We start from the raw sequence: 18695 nt of genomic DNA, 5'->3' as shown, positions 1-18695 counted from the left end.
CATATTGTAATGGTTAAATGTTTAATCTTTTATCTGCCCTGAGCAATTGGGATATAGTGGAGGCCAATCTGCCTGCACAGAGGGAGGTCCCCGGAACAGTTTGTTAACATGTTTTGAGATGGAGCAGAAATCCTCCCTGCACCCCTCTACAAAGCTCTCACTGAGGTATTCTTCAATCCTTCTTAGAAGGTTTCTGGGGAGTCCTGCCTTGTTCCATGGCCTTCCCACACCAAGCCAGTAAGTGAACTGGCATCATTGCAGTACAAAGCATTGCAGCATAAGGACACTGATTGCTTCTGGACACATTCCTACAGCATCCACTCCCTATTATGCTCTCTGATTTGGAGAAGGCTGATATCACTCATGATGACCTGGGTGAAATTGGTGAAGTTCTGTAATTGATAGCATTGAGGCAATGAAATTGTTTGTTCATCCCCATCAAATTACGATCCCAAGTTTCCTGCCCTGCTTGCAATTGGCTTGATGGAATCATCCCAGAGCATAGCCATGCTAGTCAGAAGGGGGGCAACCATGCTCTACCTATCCACAACTGAGCTTTCCTATCCCCACCCCACTCAATCAGGTCAATTTGCCAAAGGAGAGCTGTAGTCTGTAAGAATACTGTGTGAAGTGGGAGGTGCCCCTCTAAACGCAAACACCTCCTTTGCAAACATGAACAACAGCAAGGGCTGGAGTTTGCAAACACTTTTTCCCATGTTTTCAAAGCAAAAGCAAAAGAGCACACATGACGTTTTGTTTACCATGCCTGCCTGCAAACTGAATTCAGCTGCCCAATTTTTTACTGTGTGTTATATCTTACTGGCAGATGTTCCGTTTAAAATGCAAAATTCGGCTTTGTGCATAATGCATGGGCTTCATGCTATAGAGTGCTTCATTCACTGTAAAAGAATTAACCTTCTGTTTTTTACAGTGTATCTTCTCTAAAATCTACCCTTGGTCTTCCCCCCCAGTGCAGCAGGAACCATGAGTATGTTACCTGTCCCTGCTCCTCCAGCAGTTAGGCTTTCACAAATTTGAAGTAAAAAAAATACATGTGATGAAATGGCTCAAGCTCATGCAATCCGCCTACACAATAGGGCTCAACTGAATGGCTGGAGGTGAACGCTGTTAGAGATCATCCACCCCAAACAGGACAGGAAAGCATGCAAGGAACAGGAGCATAAGACACAGGACAAGATGTTGAGGCTCACTGGGGAGCAAACAGAGTTGATGAAGTGCCTGACAGGTGCAGGAAAAGTACCTGGAGCTCAGAGCCCCACTCCACCCATTGATAAGCCACCTGCCCTCTTCACCAAGTTCCACAGCCACCTCTCCAAGCCATCCTAGAATGCAAAGAAGGGAGGCGGGGTCTGGGAAGCCTTTAATTTAACTCGCAGGGATGGGACCTGGAGCAGAAGGCTGTCATTTCTGTCAGCTCTGATTGCTACACAGGTTGAGTGTAGTAAGTCGTGTGTCCTTGTGCTCCTCCACACCATCATCAGACCCTAGCTATGCCCACAACTCCTTTTCTACTTAGTTATGTTTGCGTTTTCTGTTTCCTAAATAAAAATACATGATTTCAGAACAACAAGGTCTTTATTCATTGTGACAACTGCGTTTGGAGGGGCGGGTTGGTTCACCTGTACAATAGGAGGCAGCTTGATAACAAGTAACACACAACTATCACATCACTGTCTGGTCATTCACGAAGCCAGTTTTCAAAGCCTCTCTTGCGTGCAATGCACCTTAATGTGCTCTCATTTTTGCCCTGGTGTCTGACTGCAAGCAATTGGTCACCAGGAGATCTGTCTAGATCCCCTATCACACCAGAAACTCCCCACCCCTTACTTTCACATATAATATGTAGCACAAAACAAGCAACAGCAACAACAATGGAAATACTTTCACTGAAGTCTAACCTAGTCTATAAACTTTGCCAGTGTCCTTTAAGTGGTAAAAAGCACATTCTACCACCATTCTATACTTATTCAGTCTATAGCTGAACTGCCCTTACTGCTGTCCAGGAGACCTGTATATGCCTTCATGAGCCATGGAAACAAGGAGTAGGCGGGGTCTCCAAGAATAATTCTTAGTATTTCAATGTCTTCAATTGTAATTTTCTGGTGGGAAGAAAGTTCCATCTTGCAGCTTCATGAAAAGACCAGAGTTCCTGAAGACGTGCACATCATGCACCTTTCCTGACCATCCCACATTGATGCTGGTGAAATGGCCCTTCTGATCTACCACTATCCTTCCCTGCAGAAGAGTATTATTGCCCTGGCTCCTTGGATCACAGCAGCCCCCAATGTAGATTTACCCACTTCAAATTGATTCCCAACTGTAGCAGTCTGGTTTTGCAAGATTCCACAGGGCTATTGCCACTTGCTTCTCAGCTGTCAGAACAAGCCTCATTTTGGTATTGCTGCTCTTCAGGGTGTGGGAAAGCAATTCACAAAGTTCCATGAAGTGGCCTTATGCAAGCAAAAGTTTTGCAGCCAAGAGTAATCGTCCCATAGCTGCATAACTATGTGGCCCCACCAGTCTGTGCTTGTTTCCCAGGATCAGAATTGGAGTCCCACTGTGTCAACATGCCTGACTGCCACCAGTATATGCCAATTGTGAGGAGGCCATGCACACAAAACATTCTTCCTCAGACAGGCTGCTCCTAGCTAGGCTCTGGAAAAACCACAGCATAACGTGCCAGCTGTTTGCAATGCTTGCCACAGTAGTGTGCAGCTGAGCACAGGGTCCAGGTTTGCTGTGCTATGGCAGCTTCACGGATAACTAGGGACAAAAGGCATAAAATCATTATTTGTTGTTGCTTTCAAGCAGGGAAGGAGGTTTGTGCATCAGGACAGGTTGATGACAATGTTTTTATAGCATCAGGGATTGAGAGCCTGACCCCAGAATTCAAATGGATGTCAGGAACTATGGGATGGCTACCCACAATGAACAACGGTAGAGTTGATGGTAGCCATGGTGGTAAGGATGCACTCCATTGACCATATGTGCTTAGTAAGGACATGCACCTTTGACTTAATAAAATCGGATGCTAAATGTCAACCTCAATAAATTCGACCTAATGCCGTAGTGTAGACATATCCTTAGATGAGAGGTAGGCAATCATTTTAGATCCAAGATTTTGGAAAGTGGTCAAGGGATGCACTTTTCTGTGGAGGGAGTGCAGGGTTTGGAACAGAGGTTGGGTGCAGAAGGGAGCTTGGGGTAGAGGACTGGGGTGCAGGAGAAAGTGTGGGTCTGAGAGGGAGTTGAGGTAAAGTAGGGAGCTGGGACGTTGGGCAGGAGATTAGAGTGCTGGGGCCAGGAGGAAGTAGGGATGCAGGAGTGAATTTTGACCTGGGGGAGGGGTGTAGCAGCAGGTGCAGAGTCTGGAAGGGAATTGTGATCTGGGCCGGTGTGCGGAAGATTTGGGTGGTATTCTAGGGTATAGAGGGGTGATGACGTGGGGAAGGGTGTTAAGAAGTGGGAGGGGATGAGGTGCCGGAGGTTGAGCCCCTGCAGCAGCCCCAGCCACATGGGTTCCCTTCATGTGCTACTCAGGACCACACATCCAATCAAATCCTGGGGGCAGGGAAGCATGCAAAGTCACACACACACACACACACACACACACACACACACACACACACACACACACACCCCCCCCCCCGCCAGGGTCATGCGGCACCTAGAGGGAATCACCAGCTGTTTTGAACAGTTGGTAACTCCCTCTATGTGCCGTGCACCCCTAGTGGGGGGGGGGGGAAGAGGAGGAAGAGATTTTGCGCAGTCCCCTACTCCCAGGCCAATCATCGCAGCTGGGGGCGGGGGAGAGCACAAAGTCTCTCACTCTGCTCCAGGGGCATGAGGCGCATAGATGAAGCCAGCAGCTGGCGGGGGGTGAGAAAGTTTACACGTTCCCCTACCCCCAGCTGTGATGACTGGTCTGGGGGCAAGGGAGCTTGCAATATCTCCTTCTTTCCCTCCCGCCCCCCAGGCAAGTGGCACATAGAGAGAACAGCCAGCCATTCTGAACAGCTTGCTGCTCCACCTACACGCCACGTGCCCCTGGTGGTGAGGGTTGGGGAGAGACTTCTTATGCTACTCCAGCCAAGCCAATGGGGGCCTGGAAGTGCGCAAGGTTTCGTGTCTATGCCCCACCAACGCTGGCCGCGAGCCGGATCAAATGGCAAATTTCAGACTCACTGAAATTCTCGCAGCCTGATATAGCCAGGTGATTTACATAGGACAAATGTCCTAAAGGCTGCTGAGGGCACAGGAAATTTGAAAGGGAAAATGGTTATATAAGATAAACCGGTTCTTGTCAATCAAGGACATGCATACCCTTGGGGTACATTGATGTTTTCCAAGGGGTACATCAATTCATTTACATATCTGTCCAGTTTCACATCAGATTACATAAACAGCACTAGCAAGGTCAGTACATACTAACATTTTATATAAAGATTGACTTGTTTGTACTGTTCTGTACACTGTACACTGAAAGGTAAGTACAATATTTCCATTTCAAGTCACTTATTTTATAACTATATGGTAAAAATGAGTAAGCAATATTCCTAAGTGCTGTGACAGGTCTGTGTTTTTATGTCTGATATTATAAACAAATAATTTTTAGATTAGATTAAATTTAGGGGTACACATGACAAATCATACTCCTGACAGGAGTACAGTAGTCTATAAAGGTTGGAACCACTGGAATGGCATATACCAATGAGAAGGGTGCTGTATGGGAATAAGGAAGAAACACTCAGTGGTTTCACTGAGATCCTATAGTACAAGATATTTAAACTCATTGGAAGCCAAATTAGTGCCTGAGTTTTTGGGTCTGTAAACTAAACTTTACCAGTCTCAGACTGTGTTAGTCTGTGACTGAAAAAAACTTAAACAATAAATAATCTACCAGCACCGTAGAGACCAACAAAAATGTAGATGGTATCATGAGCTTTTGTGGGCATGACACACTTCTTCTGATGAATGGAGTAAGAGGTCCAGGGTACAAATAAATAGCCTCTCTCTTTCTCTGCTATTTATTTCTACCCTGGAGCCCTTATTGCATTCATATGAAGAAGTGTGTTGTGCCCACGAAAGCTCATGATACCATCCACATTTTTTGTTAGTCTCTAAGGTGTTGCAAAACTATTAGTTTAAGTTTTTTAAACTTTACCAGGTTAAGGTGTGGTCAAGTGGGAATTTGGGCCCAGTATAGTATTAAGAGAAGAAAGGAGCTGAGGCTTGTGGAAAGTTCACAGTGAAGGAAGAGGGAAAAGGGAAGTATGTTTGGAAACTTCGACTGGAAAAGGATGATCTTATTGAAGGCTTTAAATGTCAGAGAAAGACTTTAGAATAAAAATATTTTGGATAAATTCACTTGAGCCATAGACAGGAGTCCAGGAGGGGTTTTTATATTTCTTTCTAAATCATTTTCCCCCTCCAGTAGTAAGATTACCAAGCTTCCCCTGGCCTATTGTTTAAAAGATCATAGGATGGAATATTTCTAAATGAGATAGACTTCACTGGCCAGCTTCCTTGCCTCACTAAACTGCCTAATTCTGAGCTTGTTCTATTATAAGTTTAGAAATCAGTCTCAAATCATGTTGTGCCACTAAATAAGTCAATTAAAGTCTCACTCACAGTTGTTTTCCAGGATTAAGAGATCCTCGGTCAATCTCCCTGTCAAACTCAGTTCTGATGTCTTCTAGTGACCCATCATCTCCAAAGGCTCCCCACTCAGTGTTAATGCACATCCTCCCCTCATCACCTTCCACCAGATCAATGTGCCTCATTTCTTCCATGTAGCAAGCATTTGTGCCAGTGCCTTTTGGAAAAGATACCAGCAGATGTTAACAAAGCAAGTCAACAAAAACAAAATGTAATATGTTCACTGTAGCTGAGGAATGAATGTCACCTATAATCAAGCCAACTTCACAACGCTGGTCATCAAACCCACAGGTCATCATTGTTCCTACTGTGTCATTTACAACAGCCATGATGTCTGCATCATAGTCCTGAAGGAGAAAAAATAATTTCACTTATATACTTTCATAAAAAAAAATTAATATCAATGTAAAATGTCACTGACCTATAAAACCTTGAAAAACATTGTATTTAAAGACAGCTCTGCTTATACCAATCAATTTCTCTATTACTACAGAACCAGCATTTGTTTGTAAAGTGGAATTCTGTTCTTAAGAAATCACCTACTCTTCCAGCCTATTCTCCACCTGAAGTCATAAATCTTGTGTTGGTAATAAATGTATGTGGAGAGAATTGCAAGAGCACTAAAAGCAGATTAATGTTCAAGGTGAAGGATAAGTAACAGAAACAGTGTAACTTCTAAAGAACAAATATTCTGTCTTTATATAAAATTTCTAGTAACTGAAAAGAGAAAAAAAACCCATAGCTATATAATGCAGAGAGCAAGTGGTCTTACAACAAAATGTTCTGGTAAGTTTTTCTTGAAGAGCCTGAGAGTCTCCAAGGGTCCTACCCAATGATGTCAAGATTTCTTTAATTAATATTAACTGCAAACTTTGAGTAAAGATTTGAACATATGCACATAATCAATAAATAATAAAAATCAAAGGATTTACCAAAATTACATAAATACATGCATTTCCATTTATGAGTTTATCTGATGTGTTAGTTTGTCTTCTCCAAAGTCTGAAAAAGTAATTGATTACATAATGGCCTGTCTTGGTGAAGACAAAATCAACTTACCAATGATTTTCTTGCTTCTGGAATATAACAAAGTGTCTAGTTTCAACAAAGCATTCCATTTTCAGACCAAGCCATACTTTATGACATCAATAGGATCACCCGATTGAACTAGTCATCTGACATGTAAGTAGTTACACAGGAAGTGAATTTACTGAGCTACAGGTGACATCACTAGAGAACTAGTAAGGTGATACATATAATTTCATATTTAAGGAGAGTGATAAAATTGCTCAAGCTTTCAAGTTAATTATTGAGAGACCCAGTAACTTTCATTTGTCCCATGAAGCAAAATTTTTTTATGATGAGATGTGTAATTAAGTTGTTGTATATTTTCACATAGTAACTATAAAATCATTCCGTTTCCCTACTGCACATCACATGATGAGCTCCTGAAAATATCAGAGTATTTCTCTCTCTCTCTCTCTCGTTGTGAGTGTGTGTACGTATGTTTTTATGTAAGTAAAACTAAACAAATTTACCCCACGTTTCTTGATTGCCTTGTTTAGTAGCTTTACTACATCTGCTCCTTCAACGCCACTTGCTTTGAAGCGTTTTGTCCAAGTTATCAGAATACCCTAATAAAAAAGGAGAGTAACATTAAGTACAATATTAAGCCAAACAAAAAAAGATTATCTTTTTCTCTAAAACGAAATGTTAGTACTTCAAGCAGATCTACAAATCTCTGGGTTTGGATGGGCAATCTTTTTTTTTTTTTTTTTTAAACCTACAATGCCATCTTAATCAGATGTGATTGGTAATCTTTGTTTCTTACTACAGCTGGTTGAAAAAACAGGGAAAGTTTTCTATCCAAGATTTTGAGAGAGAGAGCTTGGATGAAATTTCAAAATCTTTTACAAGCTCCGATTATTATTATTATTCCTGAATGGTTTCCTTTTTGAAGACCCATTCCTGGTTCCCATTTCTCCCTTTAAGGAATTAGGACCCAGCATCTCCCAGAAAGGGTTCACCATGCAAGAATGAAACCCATGTGACGAGCAAACTCATGTGACGAGACCAAAAAAGATGACATGAGGAACCATCACTCATTTGCATTAGGAGGGAGAGAGATGAATAGGCATCTTGCAACTTGAAAAAAGTGTTCAAGGGCTGAAATACACTGAAATATTAAAAATGTAGCAGGGGCTAAAAACTATTTTTAAAAGGTTTAAAAGGTTAACATTTTCAAAAAGGTGAATATGAAAAGATCAAGTATAAATTTTAAAAAATGGCAAATGAGTAAGCCATAAAAATCATTTAAAACAAAATATGATAGGCTTATCTAGAAATAAAAGGGTTAAAACAATAAAGGTTAAAAATAAATCAAATACTGAAAAGAAATGGACTCAAGAGGAATAAAAAATAGGAACAAAGGCAAAGGTTAAAAATAAAACAAATAAAATATTAAAAATAGAAGTAAGTAACAGTAAGGCATAAAATAAAAACATACATTAGAATAAATGTTAGGGTTAAATGACTTAGCAATGGACACTTGTCTAGGCTCACTAAATAATCAAGGAAGAGAAAGCGAGCGTATTGGATAAAGTGTCAAGAGTAGGAATGAAATAAAGATCAAACAATAATAATAATAATAATAAATCCACCATTATATTGCTTTCCCTCACCCACCACCTTGTCTGCAATTGTGTTAATTAGACTGAAAGCTCTCCAGGACAAGGACTGTGTCTAATTTTTTGTATCTGGTTGATGCCAAGCTCCCTTCGGGCTTTCAGTGAATAAATAATAAATAATAATGAAAGGAAAGACGACGTCGAAAGTGGCTGATCAACAAAAGAGAAAAGATACAAACTAACAACATTTGTTTCCTCCTTTTCTCTCTCGTGCCCAAGTGATACACCCATCCAGACTTTTATAACATCATCAACCGCAGCAGTCTCTCAGAGCCTTCCCAACAATTAAAGTACAAGTCTACAAATGGCCTATAATCTAATACTCCTGCATGTCAGCAAATTTCTCCTCTTAAAAACTGGTTACCACTTCTTCCTATAAACTCTTTAAAAAAAGAAAGAGATATTTTGCTCCCCTCAAAATTGGACAATTTTATTCCAGCAGATACAGGTGAAAGGTTGGTCATGGTGGCTCTATTTACATCAGCTCTTTCACACTTTCTACAGCCTGATGTATATAGACCAGAGGTGGCCAACCCAAGGCTCGCGAGCTGCCCAATAAATAAATAAATAAATAAATAAATAAAATAATAATAATAGCGGCTCCTGACGGAACCGGGATGGAACCCAGAACTGCTCAGGTTAGCCGCTCTCACGCCCAAGCCACTATGAGCTGCATGCGTGCTCACGGCCTGCGCCGTTCCGCTCCCAGCGCACTACGTCATACCCTGCATGTGCAGGCTGGGTCACACACAGCGTACCAGCCTGCATGTGTTAGCAGCCAGCTGCTGAGTGCAGGCAGCCCTCTGGGACCAGGGCACAAGGTGGGGAGGAGGGGAGATGCCAGGAGGGGATCGGAGGAGGGGGGCAGTGCACATGGCGTCCCAGATGCAACGCAGCAGCTCTGGCTCCGGGACCCGAGCATAAGGTGTGGGGGGGGATTGGGTTACAGCAGGGAGGGGAGGTGTCTGGCTCTGGGGAAGGGAAGGGAAGGAGGATTGGGCTGTGCACGGCATCCCGGCCAACTCATGCTCAAAGCCAGCCACTCAGCGCACGTGCCCCAGCGCTTGGAGGAAGACGCACGGCTATAGCTCCAGGACCCAAGAATTAGGTTAGAGCGGGGGAGGGGAACTGGGTTGGGGGGGGTGTACCTGGCTTTGGGGAAGGGGAGGAGAGAGAGATTGGGTGGGGGTGCGTGCCTGGCTTTAGGGAAGGAGAAGAGAGGGGGGACTGGGTCAGGGTCAGGGTGTGCCTGGCTTTGGGGAAGGAAAGGGGGACTGGGTTAGAGCAGGCTGCTCTTCCCCTCCCCTCAACAGCTGGCATGCTTCCTGAAATGCCAGGTCTGTCACACCACCGGGGACTTTTCTCCCTGCTGCCTGCCTGAGCAGAGGGGAGCAGGGAAGGAATAGGAATCTTGGGACTGCATGCCAGCTCCAACTTCTCAGGAAGCACACTGCTATCATGGGGAGCAGAGGAAGAGCGCATGCTTCCTAAGAAGTTGGAGTTGGCATTCAGTCCTGAGACCCCCACCCCCACACCCTAAGCAGGCAGGCAGCAGAAGGAAAAGAAGTCCCTGGCGGAGCAACAGACCATGAATTTCAGGAAGCGCACCAGCTGCTTATGGGAGGGGAAGAGCAGCCCGTGCGCTTCCTGAGACCTGGGATCCCCAGGTACTGGCCCCTGCTGTCTCTGTCCCCTCCCCCTGGCCACATCCCCTTCCATGAGTACCCTGCCCCAGCACCCTGTCCACTGCCCCCACCAGCACCGTTGAGGTCACATTAGTGAGGCTTGAGGGGTTTTGGAGGGGTTGTTTTTTTGCATCTCACTTGTGTGGCCCCGACTGACTTCTCTGTGGGTCAGTGACCCGACTCAAAACAGGTTCCCAGCCCTTCTCATAAATAAAGACAACACTGAAACATTTTGTGTTTGACACAATTTTTTTTTTTTTAAATGAAACCTGGCCAACAAGTCCCCATCTGGCCGCAGCATGATAACACTCCTACACCCCCCCAGACCTGAACCTATCATACACTGGAACCCCGTCCTGAGCTTCTCACATCCCCAAACTCCTGACCCCCACATCCCGTCTTCTGCCACAACGCTCCTGCACCATCCACACACTGCAAATCTGTGTCCTGAGACCATTATACTCCCAGCCTTCCTGCCCTGAGCCCCTCATGCACCCCAGCCCGAACTCCTGCACCCTCACAGCCACAAGCCTGCGGCTTGCTCAGCACCCCAACCCTCCACCTGACCCCAACACTCTCCAGCCTGGAGTCCCCTCTGAGCCAGCAGCCTCTTATCTACTTTTTCATGCATCCAAATTCCCTCCCAGAGCTTGCACCTCTCACCCCTTCCCAGGGCTTTTTTTGTGAGCCACAACAGCAGTGGAGATAGCGTGAAGAGCCGGGGCAAAGTTTTTGAGCCAACAAACAAAACAAAACAAACCAAACAAGGCAGGTCCGCGAAGACTGGGGGAAAAGTTACCCCCCCTCAAAAAAAGGCAGCTGTGGGACGGTGTACCAGCACCTATTTTCCCCCAATGCAGCACGTTCTTTTGCTCAACTTTGCCCCGGCTCTTCGCCTGGAACGGGTTGGCCACCCAGATATAGACTGTAACTAACTCCTAAGTAATTGCTCTTGCCCACATGCCATTAAGGACACTCTGTGCAAGGGACCTCTTGGTGCCAACTGGCAAAGGGCACAGGGATGAGTAAGGGTTACAGAGATGATAGAGAGGTCTCAGAACCCTGGATAACCCTAGGAAACATTATACCCGGTGACAAAATTCTCCAGAGCAGAAGTCATTAGGCCGCGGCCTCCCTGCGAGTGCAGGAGTCCAGCCTTGCATATCCCAGTGCAAGACCACTGCCTGCAAGTATCCACTCTTCCGTACAGGTACTCTGTTTTTGGACTAGTCCATTTTGCCTGTTACACAGCACCATGTACATCGATTACACCATGTAAATAAGTATCAGAGGGGTAGCTGCGTTAGTCTGAATCTGGAAAAACAACGAGAAGTCCTGTGGAACCTTATAGACTAACAGATTTATAGGAGCATAAGCTTTTGTGGGCAAAGGGACATGCATCTGATGAAGTGAGTCTTTGCCCATGAAAGCTTATGCTCCAATAAGTCTGTTAGTCTTTAAGGTGCCACAGGACTTCTCGTTAACCATGTAAATAATTCCACTACCCTGTGCTCTCGTGTTGCGTCTAGTAGGTTATATATTCTTAGAGCTTACCTAACTATTAATTTTATTGAGTCTGTTACTTGGGGAAGCTCTCAATACACAGTTGACATTTCTCAAACTCAGATACTATCCCTGGAACTCTTCAGTCACATGCCTGCCTCTAATTCTTATTTGATGACTGACACACGATACAGCTGCTTCTTTTATTGACAGGCTTCCAGCTGCTGTTTGAACTCTATAAACTGCTTGAAGGCTGCTCTCATTACAAGGGCTTTGTTTGGAAAAGTATATTCTTTCTGGACCTTCTAATTATACCTAAACTCAGAGACTAAATGATCCTCTGCCTACCACCTCAGGGCCTATTTTGTGATGTGAAACGCACTATGAATATTAAGAGCAGATGCCCTACATACAGCTAGAGCAACTTCCATCCAAAGACCTCACCGCATGTTATAAACATTAGTGAATAAAACTAGCCCTAAAAAGGGACACCCACAAGAAAGGGTGAATGCCCAATGTTACACACTGAGGCTATGTCTACACTCGCAGCTTCTTGAGCGAGTAATATGCAAATGAGGCTAAGTGTGGAATATCGCTGAGCCTCATTTGCATACCTAATGATCCACCATTTTTTTCAAAAGAGGCTCTTGCGCAAGAAGGAGCGTCTACACTGCCCCTTCTTGCGCAAGAAAAACCCTCTTGCGCAATGCTGTTCTTCCTGTCAAGTAATAGGTGTAACGGCATTGCGCAAGAGGGTTTTTCCTTGCGCAAGAAGGGACAGTGTAGACGTTCCTTGCGCAAGAGCCTCTTCTGAAAAAAATGGTGGCTCATTAGGTATGCAAATGAGGCTCGGCGATATTCCACACTTAGCCTCATTTGCATATTACTCACGCAAGAAGCCACGAGTGTAGACATAGCCTGAGACCAAGTTTATACCACAAATTTCTGCTGGCACCTCTACGTCCACCAGGGGTGTAACAAGGTGTTATTTGCTATGCTCTCCATAAAATGTAGGCCCTTACAACTAGTACAGATGTCATGTTTAAAACACTGAGGGTGCATCTACACAGCAGGGCTTAATTTGAAATAAACTACGCAAATTGAGATACATCAACGGCATAGCTTATTTTGAAATAGTTTATTTCGAAATTGGGAGCATCTACACAGCACTTATTTCGAAATAGAGCACTCTTCCTCCAACTTCCCTTACTCCTCGTGCAATGAGGGTTACAGGAGTCAGAGTAAGAAGTCCTCCAGCTTGACAGTATTTCGAAGTAACTGCCTGCTGCGAAGACGTGAACTAATTTATTTAGAAATAATGCTAGTTATTTCAAAATAATGTTGCTGTGTAGCCATATCCTGAATGTCCATCAATATGTGCACTTTCATTGCTTCTTAGTCCATAAGCATTGGTACACAGTTTCTATAGCAATACTGTATTAGCATGCTGCTGAGTCATTCTAGCTATCTAAAGTAAAAGATGAGAAATAATGCAGAAATACACTACAGGGGACTCTGCAGTTCAGCGTTTCACATAAAAATCATTATGCATTCAGAGTTACAATGCAGCCAGACAGATTTCATTTTGTAACCATATTTATTTTCCAATCTAGTGGAGCGATTCTGGTTAGGGCTGAGCACGTTAAACTTCTATTTTTATTCAATGAGTGTGAAAGATGCTCATCACCTCTCAAGATTAGGTCACTAAATTCGGACCGGTTTCCATTTTTTCATCACAGTATGTGCTAGTCAGTATGAGCAAGTGTTGGTGAACTGGGCCCTCAGAATTATAACCCATATATTATCCTTTACTTTCAATTAGAGCATCCTCGTTAAACCTAAAATATTAATATACCATAGCACAGACTGTTCATTTGCTTAAAAGCATTTTTAAATAATTCTGAAATGAAGTGCCACAGGTAGGAACTCTCCATGGCTCACAGCTGGGACTGGGAGCAGGGCAGGAAGTATGGTCGGGGCTGAGAGTGGCATTGGGGCCAGCAGCACAACCAGAGAGGGGAATGCAGTCGGGGTTGGCAGCGTGGCCAGATGGGGAGGCTGTCAGCCCCACAGGAAAGCCTGGAGGCTGTCAGCCAGGGACCAGAATTGATCTTCCATGGCCCAGCCAGCAAACTCCCTCATTCAGGACGGATCAGGTCCCCAGGGTACTGGACCAGGAAAGTCCAACCTGTACAATGAAAAGTGCAACACCTGATTCTTACATTGGAAGTCAGGCCAACTGGAATACTGCTGGTTTGCTGACAGGGAGAAGGGCAGGGAAGGATTAACAGTACGGTGTCTCTTCTGTACATTAAAACAATTCTGAAATATTCTTACCTCATCCAACTTCGATTGTCTACACGGGAAAGAAAATGTAAACCCAACTGGTAATTTCTTGTCTTTGATTTGTTGTTTTTCCATGAAATCTCCCAGGCATTCAGCAACATGATCAAAGAGCTGTAAGAAAAAAAGAGACGCATACAATGACAACAGGCAGAAAAACAGTTTTAAGAAAATATATGCTCTGACCCTCACAGGAAACTCTGGAAAGCATTAAAGTGAACATTATAAACAAGAAATTCCAAATCTAAAAAGACATTCCATGTGTCACTTAGAATTGCAACATTTTAAAATTATGGCAACATAGAAAAATTAATTAATTAAGGAAGGAAAAGAAATTATTCCTTTATGAAATTCTACTTTGCCTTTTTCACCACCTTTTAAAAAATGCAAAACCTAAGATTATGGTAAGTGCCTTTCTAGGATCTATTATAATCACATCTATTAATAATTTGGTCAGACAAAAAAATCAATTTCTTTTAAGAGGTTATTAATAACAAATTTACCAGGTAAATGGTTATATTTAAATTTACCAGGTAAATGCTGAAAGGCCTTATTTGGCATTTGATCATACAAGAAGCCAATCCACAAATCAATGCAAGGTAAACTTTTAAGAATGTGAATAATCCTGTTAGAATAAGGAACTACTCATTTCTTCAAGTTTTACTAGATTGAGCCCACAGAAGACCAGAACCTTACAGGATTGAACCTTTGATTAATATCTTAACTTTTAAAAAAAGTATTAAAAAAATCAGAGTATATTGATTTTTAAAATGCAAAACTATGCTGGCAGAGTACATTTTTGAATCGAGTACATTGTCCTGTAGCTCCTCAGATGTTATGAAACAGCTGTAACAAGCATGACAGCATTACCACAAAGAGGAGAACCAAGACAGCACAGCACAGCAAGACAAGATACTAGGGTGAACAACCCCTTTTCCCATTTAGTGAGGTTCTTACTTGGTAGTTTAATTCTCTGATCTCAAATCAGGTAAATGCCAAAGTGCTTCATGGCCTGTTCAAAACAAATGGCACCACAGTTCCAGTCTGGCTTGCACATACCCATACACTCTGTGCTGCAAATCAGACTAGTGACTCATGCTCCATCTTTTAAACAATATCTCTCCTTTTCAGATGACACCTAAAAAGAAAGTTCAGAGAGGTGGCAAAACCCCATATGCATGCTGAAACGACTAATCCTTTCAGTGGCTCACCAGTTACAAAGCTGATAGTATGAATTTTATTGGTTCAAGTGTCATTTTCTGCAAATAGCAAATCTACATTTAATACCAATAGCTTAGCTGCTAACATGACATTCATGGGGCCACTAACCATGTTGCCAGCATGCAAGACATCATACATGAATACAGTAAAACTCCAATTGTCCGGCATCCAGTGGTCTGGCACTCCCCATAGTCCAGCACCAACTGGAATCTGGAAGTGCTCTGGCCAGCCGGAAAATTGGAGCTGCTCCGTGTCGCTTCCCCAAGTCCGCTGTGCTGCTGCTGAAACTGACCACTGGCAGACTTGGGGAAGAGGTGCAGAGCAGAACAGCCAGGGTGCTGCCGCCGGGTTGGTCCCGCAGCACCACCTTTCACCTCCCTGCTCGGCACCCGGCAGCACCCCAGCTGCTGTGCTCCACTACTGAAACTGACGAGTGGCGGACTTGGGGGAAGCTGCGGAGCAGAGCAGCTGGGGTGCTGCTGGGTGTCGAGTAGGGGAGTGAGAGGCAGCGCTGCGGGAACAACCGGGTAGCACCCCAGCTGCTCTGGTCCGCCGCTTCCCCAAGTCACCGCTGCCGCTTGCAGCCTCAGCTGGCCTGTCACCAGCAGCTGTGCGGGGTTTCCTCCGCCTCCCTGCAAAACGGCGGAGGGTTTGCCCCATGCTGCGCCATTCCCCGCCGACCCTCCCCCCCCAGACCCTTCACAGCCTCCCTTCCGGAATATCTCCTGATATTCTGGCATATCCAATAATCCAGCACCCCCTGGGTCCCAAAGGTGCCAGATTATCGGAAGTTTACTTTATTTAGGTTCGTCCCTGAAAAAGCAATACAAGTAAGAGGAGATAACTATGTTCCCCCAAAGCTGCACAGTTGTGTGCTTCCTATTGAGCCCCACGCAGGGGCTCAGAGCTGAGGGAGATAGATCTCTCCCCAAGCCCTAAAACTGCTGCGGCCACGGGAAAGTAGCCCATCCTAACCATCCTGAGCCCAAGTCCCAATCACCTGCCCCACCCTGTCTTGCACCCTAAAGCCCCCATCCCAGGCCCACTCCCAGAGCGAACGCACCCAGCCCAGAGCCTGTATCCCCGCAGGCACACCAATCCCCAGCCCTGAGCACCTCCCCAAACCTGAAGCCCCCTCCTACACCCCTAACTCCTCAACCCCAGTACAGAGCCTGAACCCCCAGCCAGAGCCTTTGTACCCCAACTTCTGTCCCAGCCCTAAAGTCCCTCAGCTACAGCTACAGCCACAGCCCTCACCCCAAACCTCTGCTCTAGGTCTGAGCCCCTCACATACTCAGAACCCCTTGGTCCCACCTCTGTAACATGATTTTTATTTTGTGCCCCAATATGAAGGTGGTGTATTACACATCATGTCTGCGTCACACATCACCTCTGCCTTAGTGCATATAAAAAAAAAAATTCATTCTGCTCAGCGGTGGAAAAAAATTAGAGGGTTGGTTAAGAGATGTACTATTAATGAATGTGGACAACAACAGCTCCAACTTACACTCAGAGTTTTGGGGTTTTTTTTGAGGGGATAGTAGGAAACACTTGCCATCAATGCCATTTCTCTATCCCCCCTTGGCTTTACCTACTCATTATAGACATGGTGGGTGGGTGAGAGAGAGAGCGCGCGTGCGTGATATTCTCTTCAATTACTATGAAACCTACTTGTATATCATCATCAAGGCATACCTGCGCCGGTCGACAAAGGCTTCCTTGTCGACAGCGGCGCATCCAGACTGCCCCGATCTGCCGACAAACAGCTGATCCTCAGCTGGTTGGCAGAGTGCGGCAGCCGTTTAAATTTAAATGAAGCCGCGATTATTTAAATTGCTGCTTCATTTCCCTCTGTCGATCAGCCTAATCTACATGGCTCCATCGATGCAGCCATGTAGATTAGACACACCCTAGGTAAGTACAGAGCAGTAGCCTCATATGAAGGTGGGACTAATATTAGGATTTAATTGCTGTGGCAAGTACTGCAGAGGCCAGTGCTGAATCACGAGCAATAGCATCAATTGCGTAATGTTTCGCAAATGTCATGTCCGAAGACCAGGTTGCTGTGCGACAAATGTCCTGAAGTGGGACACCTTTGAGAAAAGCCATCAAGGTGGATGTCACTCTGGTGGAGTGAGCAGTCATTGAGGTAGGTATTGACTTGTTTCGTAATGAGTAGCATGTTGTAATACATTTTACAATCATTTTTGAGATATGCTATGATGACAATGGTTGGCCCTTAACTCGTTCGGCCATGCAGAATAAGAGCCGTTGAGATTGATGGAAGGGGCGTGTTCTCCGAAGGTAAAACACCAAGGCTCTTCGGACGTCTAAGGTATATAGCTGGGCTTCCTGGTTAGAGGTGTATGGGCTAGAGTAGAATGTTGGAAGTAGTATGGGTTCGTTAATATGGAACTCCGAATTCACCATCAGCAAAAAACTGGGGTGAGGTCAAAGTATTACTCCCTGGATGGTAAATAGAGTGTAGGGTGGACTAGCGGAGAGAGCAGCCAGTTCTCCAATCCTTTGAGCTGATGTTATGGCTAGGAGGAATGCGACCTTCATTGTGAGTGTAGATATATCACAGGTAGCTAATGGCTCAAAGGGTGGATATTTAAGGGTGTCCAAAACCAGCTCCAGATCCCATAGTACAGGAGGTCTTCTGTGCAGAGGATATAGATTTGTTAGGCCTTTTAAGAAACGTTTGGTCATCAGATGGGCAAGTACTGTGAATCCTTCAATAGGTTGTTTAAATGCAGAGATCGCGATGAGATGGACTTTGATGGAAGAAAGTCTCAGTCCTCAGTGGTGCAAGTGAAGCAAATAGTCCAGAATATGATGGACTGGGATAGACATTTCATTGAAAGTATTGACCGAACACCATGAGTGAAAACAACGCCATTTGTAACGGTAAGTCTTTAGAGTAGAATCGCGTCTACTATACATTAGTACGTGTTTCACCTCTTGAGAGCGGAGGACTTCTGTTCGGTGAAACCAGCTAGGAGCCACACCGTGAAGTGTAGTTGGTCGATTTGTGGATGTATCATGGGCATTCCTGGTTGCATCAGGAGGTCCAGTTGCTTTGGCAAGGGATCTGGGGGGTTGATATCTGGAGCAGGAGAGGAAGCCATGTTTGTCCGGGCCAAAACGGGACTACGAGTACGATCGTGGCTCGATCTTCGGATAGCTTCTCCAGAACCCTCAGAAGAAGTGGAACTGGAGGAAAGGCATAGAGTAGCTGATGACTCCAGTCTATCAGAAATGCATCCCCCAACGATCCCAGTCCCAGAGCTGCCCTCCAGCAGTATTTCTGGCATTTTGCGTTGAGATGCATCACAAACAGGTCTATAGTGGGGAATCCCCATCTTTGGAATAAAGAAAGAGCTACAGCTGGGTTGAGTTCCCATTCATGCTGGGGGGAAAAAATGTCTGCTTAGGGCATCTACAATGGTATTGTCCTTGCCTGGGAGGTATGTGCCTATGATGTTGATTCTCTGTGGCGTATACACCAGTTCCATAGCTTTGTGGCCTCTGCACAGAGGGACTTGGATCTGGCTCCACCCTGCCGGTTGATGTA

The 18695-nt window shown here is 44.7% G+C and overlaps 1 protein-coding gene across 1 annotated transcript in view; it reads right to left on the bottom strand.

The window, feature by feature from the left end:
- The window catches only part of HK1 (hexokinase 1), a 96157-nt gene that overhangs the window by 41342 nt on the left and 36120 nt on the right, over nucleotides 1-18695 (bottom strand). Inside the window, exons 4-7 of the mRNA XM_006121526.3 lie at nucleotides 13892-14011; nucleotides 7218-7313; nucleotides 5927-6026; nucleotides 5653-5836 (exon numbers count right to left, since the gene is read on the bottom strand). Of these exons, the coding sequence (XP_006121588.2) occupies nucleotides 5653-5836; nucleotides 5927-6026; nucleotides 7218-7313; nucleotides 13892-14011 (500 nt within the window). The remainder of the gene's footprint in view (nucleotides 1-5652; nucleotides 5837-5926; nucleotides 6027-7217; nucleotides 7314-13891; nucleotides 14012-18695) is intronic.

The sequence above is a fragment of the Pelodiscus sinensis genome, chromosome 8, assembly GCF_049634645.1.
Source record: "Pelodiscus sinensis isolate JC-2024 chromosome 8, ASM4963464v1, whole genome shotgun sequence".
Lineage (NCBI taxonomy): Eukaryota > Metazoa > Chordata > Testudines > Trionychidae > Pelodiscus > Pelodiscus sinensis.
The sequence above is the reverse complement of the archived record's forward strand: the minus strand, read 5'-3'. Positions and strand labels throughout refer to the sequence as shown.